This window comes from Antennarius striatus, chromosome 3 (genome assembly GCF_040054535.1).
Source record: "Antennarius striatus isolate MH-2024 chromosome 3, ASM4005453v1, whole genome shotgun sequence".
NCBI lineage: Eukaryota > Metazoa > Chordata > Actinopteri > Lophiiformes > Antennariidae > Antennarius > Antennarius striatus.
Window position 1 is genome coordinate 4667950 of NC_090778.1, and position 14427 is coordinate 4682376.

General features: G+C 43.0%; 1 protein-coding gene across 1 annotated transcript in view; it reads right to left on the minus strand.

Moving 5' to 3' along the window:
• cux2b (cut-like homeobox 2b) overlaps positions 1–14427 on the minus strand; it is an 84731-nt gene that overhangs the window by 44170 nt on the left and 26134 nt on the right. Inside the window, exons 2-3 of the mRNA XM_068310155.1 lie at positions 5886–5996; positions 4321–4368 (exon numbers count right to left, since the gene is read on the minus strand). Coding sequence (XP_068166256.1) covers positions 4321–4368; positions 5886–5996 — 159 coding nt within the window. The remainder of the gene's footprint in view (positions 1–4320; positions 4369–5885; positions 5997–14427) is intronic.

Here is a 14427-nt window from a genome sequence, read left to right on the forward strand (position 1 = left end):
AGAGGACACATGTGAAAAACCAGGAGCAGAGAGATGGTGCTTTACATGGCCCAGGAGCCCATTATGTTCCCCACAATAGGCTGGAGGCCTGGACGTGCTGTGAATAGGTAATGATCAGGCGGTCCAGGGCCTGGCCTGCTGTTCAATGAGCCTGAGACAGTCAGGCAGGAGACAGGCATTAGAAGTACCTTGTCAGCCCAGTATGTAGCAGTCTGGTCATAGCCAAGGGTGAGGTAGGGCAGAATGGGAGAGTGGGAGTGAATTAGAGGAGTAGATGCCCCATACATAAGAAGGGCATGAATAATAACACACTGGGAACATTCTGTGAAGCAGAGATCTGGTTCAGCGGAAGTGAAATATGGGCTTCAAACAGACAATATAAATAGAAATTAACACTATCTTGATTTTTAAAACTGTATGCAGTCTCAAAGCCGCTTTTGCATGGCAGTGAATCTGCTGCTCACTTTCTTCCGACCCCACCTTCCCAAGTTAGCCATCCATTGAAGCAATCTGTACCTAATAACCGCAAGGTTTAGCCCATGATGAAGATTTGTCTTCATTGAGCTGGAAAAGCTGGAGCGTCGCCGAGCATTTTTCCTAACGGCGCAGTCCCTCATCTATGAAAGTGCCATAGAGCCCCTCAGACAATTAGGCAGGGAAAAGCTTTATGACCGTTAGACTCACTCAGTGAGCGCCACTCTCACCGCCAGCGCCGCCAGGAGCGCTGGCTCGTGCAGAAAGGTAATTACGGAGCCTCTCATAATGACACAGAGGAAGCTTGCGTCATAACACCCACAGCTTTTTATCATAGCACCGTAATTAATTATCATCCTTTACTCTTTGATTCATTCCCGTATTCATAACATATTCATACATTCAAGAGAAATTATCATTTCCTTCAGGAATTAATCAAAAGGAGGAAGAGCTGGTCGTCTCTCAATGAATGATCAAAAAACCGTGTTTGTCTACTCGGCGTGAAGCGAAAGGCGGCAAAGACGAGGTGTTTGAAAACACTGAACCTCTCTGCCCTCTTCCTCCAGGTCAAGTCGTCTCGCACCCTTTGGGTTTTGTCTCATACTTTGTGCTGTACTGTCTGTTGTCCTGCCTGTGTTTCACTGGCTGTGTTGTACTGCCTGTTTACCGTGGGTCTGAGAGGACTGCAATTTCATCTGTGCTGTATGTATGTCGTGCATATATGGTACACTTGACAATAAAGTTTGACAATGACTTGAAAATACTTCAAACGATGGATATTTCTGAGAAATGAGACATGAATGGATGTAACAATCCAGTCACCACAACTTTTACTCTACGTATCCTTTATTTCATTCTGCTCATAGTCTTCCCGCCATCTTAAGTGTGACGATTGCGGGAACAGCTCTGTACAATGTGTAGACAGATGAATTGTAAACGCGCGTTTCTTGGCGCCGTGCATCCATTTTCAGTTCTCTGGACTCAGTTTTGTGAAGCTGAAAAGATGCTGCATCGTCAAAATACCTCCCGAGCTCTCATAGAAAACAAGCAAAAAACAACAACATGCATGAAAACATTGTCTTCCCTCACACATAATCACTTCTCAACCTCAGGGGAAGAAATGGCACAGTTAGACTCATAAACAGGTGTCCACCGGCCCCCCACTTCACAGCGCTTTAATAGCTGTTTGATGTTTTTGATGTCTAGTCAGCTCAATCGTACCTTGCTGCTTAATAATGAGGGCCAATAATGATTCCTGAGCTTGAGGGATTAATGGTATGTAACCGGGAGAGCTACTAATTACACGTTACAAACTATTTATCAGAATCTCCATCTGCGCGAGCACCACAACTCTCATTGTGCACGCTAAATTACTCCACGGATTATCATTGTAAAGCAAGTTTCAGTAATTAGGGGCCCATACTGCTGTTTTCTTTTTCTGAGAGTGCCAAATGACATCAAGAGGAGAGGAGAAAAATAGACTGACTGGTTAATTTGGACTTAATATTCAGATCCAGACCAGATGTGAGGTGGAAAGGATCTGCAAAAGGAACGAGAAATCCACCACAGTTTTCTCACAAAGATTTATCCCGTAGAGAATTTACACGTTAAGTTGAGAGGCAGGTGTAAATTGCTTTGTGAAGCCCGTATAGCCTCGGTGATGACTGCTTTCTGTATGTTGGCATGGTAGTGAGGATCTTGTGCGACAGTTGTGAGAATGGTGTGGTCTGATGGGGGCCTGTCTGTCCAGCGATCACTTATTTGAGAAATAACTGTCATATCCCTAAGCCCCAAAGGTGTGCCTGAGACCAGGGAGACGTGTACCATCTCCTCTGCTTCGCCGTAAATTTTTATTAAAATTACCTTCATTATAAGACAGTGTTCATTATAAAACCAAAAACGCTGGTCTCCCAGGGCCCTGTGGATTAATAAGGACAGCGGTGTATTTTAAGCCGTAAACTCCTCACTGTCCTTAATCTCCTTCCTACTTCACAAGGCCAAATTAACACCTCTCCTCAGCTCTGACGGGACCTCATTAGCAAACTTCGAGGGAAAGAAAGAGGAGTGCAGCACGAAAAAAAGAGGAGAAGAAGGAGGGAAGCGACCAATGACAGTCACCAGCTCTGGGATTAACCCTTTCTACTCCTCCAGCTCCACGGGAAAAAAAAAAAAAAAAAAACTAGGTCGACAACGTGTTTCTAATCAGTCGCCTGGTTAGCGATAATTAGAGGGAGAGAGGGGGAGAGATCGGAAGGGAGAAGAGAGAGAAAGTGGGTGGGGAACGTTGAAATGAAAAAAGAAAAGAAAGAGAACCTGTCATGTCGCAAGTACTTCAAAGGAGCCGACTTCTCCTTCAGAAGTGGCATGATGAGGGTCCAAATACCATGAGGCGCTCCTCAGGGCCTCCCAAGTATGGGGGGGAGGGGGACCTAGTTCTTGCTCACATATGTGCGTCACAAAAATGTGCGCACACACTTTTCTATCGTTCGCCACCTGTACGGCACAGCTGCAGGGGAGCTTCAGTCTATCCCAAACCACACAGTCAAACATCCAGCTCCACCTTCTCCTCACGTTCTCCCCCTGCAGCAGCAGGTCCAGGTCCCTCAGCTTACACCGGGGTCGGGAAGACTACCGCTGGGTAAAGTTCACAAACCTCCGCAAGCTGTTTGACATTACCAATAAGGTCAAAGAGTATCAGAAAACATCAGAGGATTATATTATTATAGTGTGCTGAGCAGGTTCCTGCACCTTGAAATCAACAAACACAGCCAAGCCCACCCCCCCACCCCTTCAACTGAAAACTGGCTTACTTATCATATACAATACAAGCCTATGGAAGTCACACAAGAGAGCCAGAGAGGCTCGCGGCTCACAAGAGGAAAAAAAAAAAAAAATCACGGCTCATTATCAGCCATCTATTTTATCCACTATGAAACATCTTCAGATTCCCAGTTGTCAGACATCAATGGTGCTTAAATTAATCCTGTGGGTTGCTGTTTGCACAATAAGAATACGGAAGGGGTGATTCTGATATTTGTGCGACTTTACAGTAGACTAATTGAATTAGCGCAGGAATCAACCGCAGAGCATTGCGGAGTGTTAGTATTGAAGAATGTGATCGCTCCTGCCAGGGAACATGGCTTGCTCCGGCGTAGTCAATTATAAGGCATTAAAAAAGAATCTGCCAATAATCACTTCCAAGAGAACAGAACAATCCATGCTGAGTGTTCTCATGTTTACCGATGATGGGGCTTTCAGGTTAGGGCTGAGCGGGAGTTTAGAGGGGAGCGCGAGACTGAAAACATATTTGTGGTATCATTTCCATAAGGCTCTGCTTTGCAGACCATAACGCAGCTCACAAATGTGATTTATGACCTTGGATTAATGGCAGGAGCAGAGTCTTGCTAGGTATCAGATGACTTTTTCAATATGGCTACGTCAGAGGGGGCACAGTGAATGCACCATCACAACAGGAAATGAGGGCTTGTCTCAGCCAAGAAAATATGAGAAGCCAGATATCTGATCATCTAATGGCAGATAGATGCTACTTTACTTTGACAGAAAAGGCATCAGTCAATAAGCACCAGATGAGCAGTCAGACGAAAAGTATGCCATGGTTTCCTCACCTTATCTATCAAATCATTCATTCCAGAGGCGGTCATCCGCACTGCTCAATGTATATATACGATATCCAGCAATAGCCCTGCCTCAGTAAACTATAACATGGAGTGGAAAAATGATTAAGAAGCCATCTACAATAATATTACAGTTACTTATCTGTTTCTAGGCTTTCCATGTTTTATTCTGTAAATGTTTCATAAATCGGTACAATGCAATGTAGCTCACCTGGGCTTGGAAACTCTTGAGAACAGGTGCCACCATCTCCCGGACTTCCTACACACAGACAAAAACAAATATACTCAGTCTCAGCATTTTCTATTTTGCAAATGTTCCACCTGTGAAGAAATCCGTTTGGCCTTGCCGAGGCGCACGCAGCTCTATGCAGATGACGCAACTGTGTTTTTTTCCCTTGGCTCTTTTACACTACGTGTGTGACTGAGGTATGTCGTTGTGGGATGCGGGTATTAGTGGTTAAACCTAAAGGCCATGTTTAAAAAGTGGAGCTTTCTAGGAGCTTCCATCAGAGCTCAGAGATCCAGACTTGCGTGAGCTTCCCCCAGCCTCAGGTAAGGGGATTGTGCTGCCAGTGGTGACAGCCTGATCCTGTCTTAAACGACTGTATTAAACTGACGAGATTAAACACTACACTACGTATTTGGGATAAGGCAGGCAGCACAGCTGAAGCAAACAGCCTGAGGGCTCATTTATAAATTATAAAAATATTCTCTCTTACCTCAGCCAAGATGTCAATAGAGGATCTTGACAAAGATGATAAGAAAGGACAAAATCACATCTGTGTCATTCACAGAGTTTACCTTCTGATGTACTCAGTTCAATTCACCTTAACTGTAGTCATTGTGCATTACAAACATATGGGGAAACAAGGTTTTGGTTCATATATAGGAAGCTGAAGAATGATTGGTTGTTGGATGTCATGATGTATCAGGTAGAATTTGTTGGTTCAAGCCTGTGTAGATTCCTTCTGCTTTCCAGGGAGAGAACATGATTGAAGTTTCAATCACATGGACTTTATTCTTAAACACGTGTACAATATGATCAGAAATGTGACCTAAAAAGGGTTCAAAGACATTCGCTTTTTTTATGAATGCGTTTTCAAAAATACTACTGAAGGTTTACTAAGAAAGCTTTATCAGTGTCATGACTAGTACAGGTTCAAGGAACACCAGCAGCCAAGGACCCAACAGAGACACGTGCACTAGTATTACTAGTATGCACTAGTATTAGTTCGAAGACTAGAAAATGATAACTTATCCTTTACAATATACTTCTGTACTCTTCTTGTTTTCTACAGCACTTTTTTTCTGATAAATCATTCGAATGAAATGTGTTTGCCGTCACGTTGCAAGAGTCATCATTAGAATTCAACAGCTTGTGTTCAGTTCAGTTTCTTGAGAGTTTGGAGAGACATCGGCTCTCCTTACATCACAGACATTTGTAGAAGGTCAATCGCAGCTACCAATCATGATACCTGGATAACTTTTTCACAAACAGGTGCTTTGAATAGAGAGTAGGAAATAAATATGCTTCGTAAAACAGCCCCCCAGGTTCTCATTACAACCAACATCCTGTGGTATTGTTACTGCAAAGGCCTCGGCATTTAAATATCTGAGCCATATGAAGATGGGGGATAATCCTGACTTCTCACAAATGTTGTGCACTGTCAATAAACACTAATGCAGATATTATAAAAGAAATACATCATCCGCTGTACAAAGTTGCATGAGGGGGGAGCTGTACACAGTGAAGTGAGGATGAGGAAAACGACTCACCTCAGGGACATTTCTCTTGAACTCCCTGCTCAGCTCTACCAAGTGCTTGTGGGAATGTTCGCTCTCCTCTTGTCGACCAGCCAGTTCAGATGCTACAGAGTTGAGTTCCCTCTACAAACGCACAAAAGAGAGAGAAACGGTGAGAGGAAGAGAACGGAGAGAGATGGCACTTTAGGGAGGCTGCCAACGCTCATCCAGTAAAGCTTAAGAGTGTACATAAATAAAAATACACTGCTGAATATTAACAATGTAATCCTTCATGATCTCACAGCAGTAATACTTACAGCTAGCCCTGGCCCATAAATAATTAAGCCAAAATAAATCCAATGCCTACAGGAGCAGAAGGCCTTTTAGATAATCAGTATTTGAAATAATCAATACGCTTGCAAGGGCTATAGAGCGTTAGTGAGGGAGTGGGGCAGGAGAGAGGGGGTAGAGAGGGAGGGAGAAGAGGAGGGGTTTGAGTCACGTGTAGAGACCCAATAACCTGACAAACACCCTCGCAAACAAATAGAGCTTCTTCCTTTCTTTGAAATGAAAGGCTGTTTTTTTGTTTTTTTTAAAGCCCAGCCAGGACCTGATTCAAACATACAAACGCTTCGCTTGCTGCCATAATTACCACAGGTCAGATCTATTTTCAGCCTCTTTTCAATCTCTCTCCCATCACCCACACCAATCTTTATATTGATCTGCACAGATTTTCAATACATGACAGGAGTCTCCATGGCTTTAACCACATTACCCTTTTGCTACAACAACAGCCCTAATCTCTATTCCATTAATGTCTCTGCTTTACATGTTACATGAAATGAGAGCACCGCCCGGCAACACGTCTGATCCGTTACTCAAAGCTGTCAGCGTAGCGGGTCCTTCATCAGAACCTCGCATTCATGCCGGACTCAGCTGCACCACATGCCATCCGCAAATCCGATATTATCGATCAGTCATCCAATTCCCGGCTCTTACAGGCAAACAGGAACGAAAGAAACAACAGATTCATACTCAAGTCTCATGTTCTGGAATAGACGTCAGTAAATTCATCTCCTCTTCATTTTGACTCTGATTCTCACTAAATGATGAGAATCCTTTCTTGTAACTGCTGGGTTACAATAAAAAAATGGAGTGGGGGATTCAATTACCACTGTGAATTTATATATGATGCCAGGAAATTAAATTGACTGCATTTTAATTAATCTGCAGACTTACTTAAAGGCAATTTAATAAATCATCATGCAGGGGGAAAAAAAGAGTAAATGGAAGGGTGAAACTTCAACAGTGTCAGCCTCATGGGATAGTGGCAGCCTATCGGACAAAGAACTACGTATTTAATTGAAGGGCTGCTGGTTCAAGTCCCTAGATTGATGAGTCAAAGAGTGGCTAAAGTAAAAGTGATGTACAGACGATGATAAGCTAAGATTCAAATTAACACATTAACAAAAGTTTGCTGTGACACTGTGCTTCTGGCATAATCTGTCAAGGTTTAACCAAAATGTTAAATAATACACTCCTACAGGTAACAATGGATTAATTAATTTCTTGTGAGTGACACATCAAGAACAGGTCTCCTAGGTGATACAGGAAGTCATTACCATCCAAATGGGATGTGACCACTTTCTGATCTGGCATCCCTACCTGATGGATGATGACAGTTTACTACCAAACAATTGGTAAAGCTTAAGCAAAACCTATAGTTAAGAGTATAGCACCGATGTAGGTGGGAGATGGGATGCAGACAGCCATCTCCAAGGTCCAAATAAGACACCAAGACCTTACCACACCCCCTTCATTCACTCTTCATTCATATCAAGGTGCTGGTTATTATGTTTTCAGCCATAAGAGGTCCATAGCCAGAAAAATATAAATTTAAAGGCTACAACAAGAGTTTGTATTCTTGTTATTGTTAGTCAAAGAAAGATCCAATCAAACCTGTGAGTGAGTTCATCTCTGAAAAATGACTTTCCTGGTCTGTGATTCCCAGCCTTGGTGACTATACCAATGATGCAGGGGTTATTGTCAATATATTGCTATTGCTTACATATACATAGTACTTTATTCCTAACACCAGTATGCTGTGTGTAAAAATACAAAAACTCCAATGCTATGAATATTTTTAAAATGTGGTTACTATCTATGGTTAATATCACTACTGCTCCTTAAAAAGTCACAACCCTTTCGAAAAAAAAAAAAGGTGGTTTGTGGGGAAATTTGTCATTCCCAGGAAAGTGTATTGTCACTGAAAATGGCCATAGCCACGCTGGATAAGAAGATAGGACGTCGTAATTCCTGTTAGCCCTTGCAGCCCAACTGGGATGAGCCTTCGTGGAGATTAGAGAGGGGCTTTCAGAAGCTGGCAACCTCTACTAGATTCAAATGGCCCCAGACTGGCTAATCTTGCCAACAGAAAATTCCTCTAGAAGTGACTTTGAGTGGATTTTATAAGTACTTAAGATATAACAGTGTAGTGATTCTAAGTCCACCAGTGCTCCAGTGGTATCGGCATAGAGCTGGGTTTCACTTTTTACTGCAGCTCAACGGATGAGAATGGTGAGTGCTCATGCTGTATGCAAGCCAAACAGCGCTATCATAATGGCATGGTTATTTTGAAAGCACCCCCACAGTTTCTAGACCATTACAAGGGAAGGGAGCCTGGGAAACAGCCCATCAAATAAAGCCTATTGTCTGTCTTTCTGGAAAGAAGTGAAGCAGAACAGACTGTTTGCTACTATGGTAGTCTTGCTCAGATTGATGATTGGAGGAACCCCACAATGTGGTGTTTCACAATGCTATCTCAAGAGACAAAAGATGGATGCTAAAGTAGACTATTTCCTCTGCCCTCTAATCAAATGTGAGCCATTTCAAACAACTAGTGCTCTGGGATACCTTATAAAATGTACCTATGTCTATGACATTGAGCATCATTCATAAGATAATTTGCATGAAACTTTTTAATAAATTCAACACTTAAAAATGTGACAAAATTAATCAAACTGGATGAAAACAGGAGTTTGTCTGCAATCATTTAACAGGTTTCTAAGAAGGTGATCTGGACCAAATTTTCAATGTGTGGCAGTCGGGTCAATACGGAGCTCCTGTCATTAAGCCTCTGCCAGTCAAACATCCAGCCATAATTGATGAGTTACCCCTGGGGAGGGCGGAGCTGTCATTGGGGCTACGGGGACATGGAAGAGGGATTTTGAGCACAGAACCAATCCTGGTACGCTCAAGTCAATCTGCGTGGAGAAAGCAACCTTTGCGACTTTTGACTCAGAAACTAAGACCAAGAAACAAGAAGTTTATTGGCTTTAACAGGACAGACCTGCGGGGTATTGGCAGTCAGTAAGTGCACTTGAAACCCAATGAACAGCCGAACACCAGGAGTAGTGAAATCTTAGCTCTCGTGTCCTTTGGGTTACAAATGTAGGTACAACGACTCGGACACAAAATAAAGATGGGCAGTTTCAGAGCTGTAGTGGAGGCCTTGTTTTATCTGACAGGTAGCCATAGTGCATTGACAGGTCTCAGGTCTGTGTACGTGTGCTGTGACAAACACTAAAGGGAACAGTCCCTTCACCTCACTGAGTCAACTGGGAAAGAAACTGGAAGACCTATGGAGTCAATGAACCAGTAAAAAGTCCATGCATTTCATTTTAATGATGTAGGAAAGATGTGTCTGTTGGAGATAATATGAATAAGACTGATAATTAAATTTTGACAAAACAATTGGAACAGAGAAGGGCACTGTAACAATATGTAACACCAAACGTTTTGGCAAAAATGTGGGACTCACTAAAGTATTGTCTTTGGGAAAATATGACATTGATTCATTAAACCTAGCTCATCTTGATTGCATCTGTACTGGTAAGCTGTTTCCTGGCTTCTCACAAAGACAATCCATGGTGGAAAATGTTGACAAGTGGGGGAAAAAAACTACCTAGGTACTGCAATGAGGTAGAATGAGTCAAAATCACTATTGTGTGCACTGGGTTTGGACAGCACAAATTAAGAAGGAAAAAAGGGTGGAGAAGGAGAGAGGGTAAAATGCAGATGGGGTGTTATTTTTCTTTTTGTATCCCATCTAATTGCAATCATAGGCAGATGTCTGAAAGTGTGACAGCATCAGCAGAATTGCTGCTGAGAGCACAGAATCTTTGTCTAAAAATAATCAGACATTCTGTGTGCTGCTGTTTGTTATAATGGTAATCGATGCTGGAGGCTTTGAATTCCATCAATTTATAGATCCACTCTGTTCTGCCTGGTGACTGTACTGCCTCTCAACCCCCACTGCATACACACCGATGCAAAAACGCACACGCTCACATGCAAAGTCTCACACAAAAGAGAGGCTGGGCACATATGCGTGTGCAGAGGCATGTGCGCTGCCATGTGCCCACAGTGGATGCAATGAGGTAGAGCAGCAACCTGCTTGGGATTAAGACAAGTGTTGTTTCCTTTCATACATTCCTTGTCACCTACTACTCTCCGGGAGGCACAGGATTGTCCGCAGCTGCCTCAGATTGTCCTCAACTCAGACGCCACATTTGAGAGAAAGGGGTTGATCAATAAATCAAAACAGCACAATCAATGGCCTCAATCACTGCAGTCTGGTCTGGCCTCAACATTATTACTGGCAATCCCCTCAGCCATCGAGGGAGGGGGGAGCGCTTTGGTGTGGGGAAGATTGTACATTGGCGCCTGCCCATATAAAAGATCCAGCATGAAGTCTTATCTGGCTTCCTTGGGTTGATAATCAGTAAAGAGTTGGCAGACAGTGTGTGTGTGTGTGTGTGTGTGTGTGTGTGTGTGTGTGTGTGTGTGTGTGTAACCAACCAGAATGGGGGAGCCAGGAGGGTGTAGCCTCTGACCTCTGTGACCCGGTGCTACGAATGTGAGCCAAGCACGCAGCCTCTGACAGAAGCGCTGCAGGGCTGCGATCACCTGGCATCTCCTCCATCTGTTTACCGCTGACTGCCGCTACTTCACTTTTACTCCAAAAGCTAGAACTGCTCCAGTTTGCACCCCATCACAAACTACTGTACTACTAGGCCATATCACACTTAGTTCAAGTAGTTTATGCCTATAATTCTGAGAATTTGTTTTACACTGCTCTGTGTGACAGGCTGGTGGCATTTACTGATTTCAGTATTATATAAATCAAATTTATTAGTGTTTCTTTCCAAGATGGACGAAAAGATTGGTACCAAAATTCATGTTTGTTTACTAATCTGAAACATGCAGCCAGAAGATGGATTTCAGTTTTGCGTATTGACTGGATTCTGTCAGACATAGCTAATCTGGTTTTGTCCAAATGTAAAACTATCACAGTACATTTCTTTATTCTGTAATACCATTTATTCACATCAACTTCCTGGCGTCTCCTTTCCAACAAGAGCAAATATGGATCAACATTTTATTCAAAAAAGACCCAACAATTCCCCAGGAGCAAATACATAGTGACAATGGCGAGGAAAAACAACAGGCATAAACCTTGAGCGGGTCCAGGAATTAAGGAAGAACTTTTTTTGGGGGGGGGGGTAACCAGCAGTGTCCCATGTTTATATTTTAAGGAAAACTTATCTGATTTTATGCATATTTGAAGGGTAAGAAAAGCTAAAATGTAATGAACAAAGATCTTTTGTCACATGATTGAGATCTATTGTTCTTCGATGTGAAAACAATACACCAGTAGCTCAAGTTAGTCTGCTCCTTGTTTTTTATCTCTAGGTTAATATACTTGCAAACACAGTGCTGAGGAACACAGAACCTGAACAAACTAACAATTTTATTCTGATTTATTGGATTGTTATTAGTTGGAAACCCAAAAGACACACTATGGCTGGCTGGATGGACGGATGGAGTTTGTCTTTATTACAAGCAGCACATGTGATATTGTTAAAATAGTGTGAAAATGGAAAAAAAAAAAAAGTAACTACGGCTGTGGTAGTACGTATTTCTTATGACCACAGGAACAAGAACGACAGAACTACTGCTGCGAACAGATGTCATGCTTTTTGCCAGGAGAACTTTGTCTACCTTAAGGAGCGATCTCAATGGCATTTGTAACTGCAGTGAAAACAATCTTGTAGTGATTGTATATTTTCTGGCATCCTCTGACTGTTCTGACAACAGGCAGGCATGGTGATTGTTTAGTTTCTTTCTCCAATCAGATCAGTTTCATTTCTTAGCTACCATGTTTATTTTTGCTGAGGGCTTTGTAGACCAACACATCCATCCATTTTAGAACAATGACGTTTAGTTCTATGTCAAGAAATATATTCTTGTTGTGAAGATCTGGTGGAATATTATATCTTCAAGTTGATCTTGGGCATGTTCCAAACCAGCTTCTGCAGTGGATACTGCCCCCTACTGCACTGGAGTCGATAACATTGATCAAGTGTTATCGACTTGATCAGCTATGATTTCATGATTGCCTCAGTAACCCCGTCTAATCCAACTCTAACTGTCCATTCAACAGCAGTGACACTGAGCGCAGAATCGTGTAGGCAGTGTTTACACTGAGAACTTACCAATGAGGAAAATCACACTTAATTTTGACACCTCTCTAAACTCTGGTCTGGTAAGTCTGATAAATCAGCCAAAATAATTAATCCCCAGTCAGTCAGGCTGTCTTCACAACGCCATGCTAAACCTTACAAAGGAAGGAGAAGCATGTGAGCGTTACAAACATCAGCAGAAGGTGTGACTTGTGTTGTCAGCCATTATTCGTCATACCTTGCTTCATTTGGAGAGTTTTGGTGCCTGACGCACCGGAGCACAGCCTACTTGTCAACACCTCTCTCTTTAATTCCAATGTGCACACGTGAACGCACATTTCTCATTTCTCACTCATATACTGGTATGAGTGCATTTTATTACTAAAGAGCACCCGGAGGTATACCAGGATCATCATATTACAGGCCTTTCAGACAATCCTGCATCCACTACACAATTCAAAGAATAACTTTAAATGTCCTCCAATTAGAAACTTCAAATTACAGTGTATGACTGAATGCACCAAACGAACGCAATTACAACACCTTATTTATCATCATTATGGCCGACCATTGTTCCACTCCTTTCAAACTCTGTAGTTACAATCAGGGTGTCTATTGTCATTGTGTGCTACATGCAGGGTGACTAATTACACAGCCCTATGATTCATTAGCAGACTAGTGAGTTGAAACCTGAGAGAAGACAAGATAACCTCAGTCGGCCAAATGATCAACTCAAATGGAGACGTGCAACTAGCAGGTTTCACAATAGGTAAGATGAAAAAACTTACAGACTCAACTTTTTTGAGGGTGATGCATACATAATGAGGTGAGATTAATTTAATAGTATTGGGGACAAGGTTTGTTTTCTTGTTTCTTCAAAAGTGGGATAGAGGGTGCACTGCGGGGGACACGCTTCTGTGAAGCGCCACCATCAAGGTCAGTTAGTGGGAGAGGAGGAAGCCTCCACAGATGCAGTGGCCCACTTTCACCTGCAATGACGAGCTGGAACGATACAGCACTGTTAACCTGCCATTGTTTATTCTCTCTTAAGAAATGTCAATCTGTTCACTCTCAGGTGTGCTGCTCTTCCTCTTGTTTTGTTGTTTTCTCTCCCCTACTCTTTCCGATTTCCCTTGTCGATTGCGGCAAGATCAAAGCGATGCCGATGGAAGAATCTGAATATTTCAGGTGTGGAGAGAGCGCTGCGTTTCACACCACCTGTGTAGCGCTGAGAGACGTGTCCCTCCTCTCGCTCAGACTCAGTTAGTGGGGCCCCTGGGGCCCGGTGACATAAACCAGGGCCACCTGTCTGAGAGAGAGAACGCTCCTTTACCCTTCTTTTCTCCGTCACACTTTCATTTTACAGCATTTGAACCAAAAATAAATTAATCTAAATAGAGTGGTGAGAGTGGGAATACAACCGGTGTGCACAACAAGCAGCTGAGAGCTTTGAGCGCCGTCACAAAGACTTCAAGGTCTGGCAGATGAGTTCCGCTGTTGCAGAATGGGAGCAGCCACTTGAAAGGGCAGTTTATACATGAATCATTTCATAATTTGCCCTGTTCTTCCACAGAAGGCAGCTTTCGTACATTAAAAAATGAGCCAGGACAAGAGAATCACCAGGATTATTCTCTGCCATAATGTAGCACACAGTGTGTGCAGCAGATCCATGAGATCACTGTCATCGCATCATCGGGGCCACCATTTCTGACCCAAAGCAAATAAAAGGTATCCCTAATGTCTGAAATAGACCTATGTGTGTGTGTGTGTGTGTGTGTGTGTGTGTGTGTGTGTGTGTGTGTGTGTGTGTGTGTGTGTGTGTGTGTGTGTGTGTGTGTGTGTGTGTGTGTGTGTGGACTCGTGTTCAGGGGGCGTGGAGCAGGTTCCACACTAGCGGCTCTCAGCCATGTCTCTCAAAAGGGCCGTAAAGTCTTTACAGCAAATTCCTTACATTCATCTGTGTCAGAGCACTCGGCACACATTAGGCGTTTACACGGGAGGAAACACAATCTATTTGATGCTACACTGCCCACACGTCCAGAGCCCTCCTC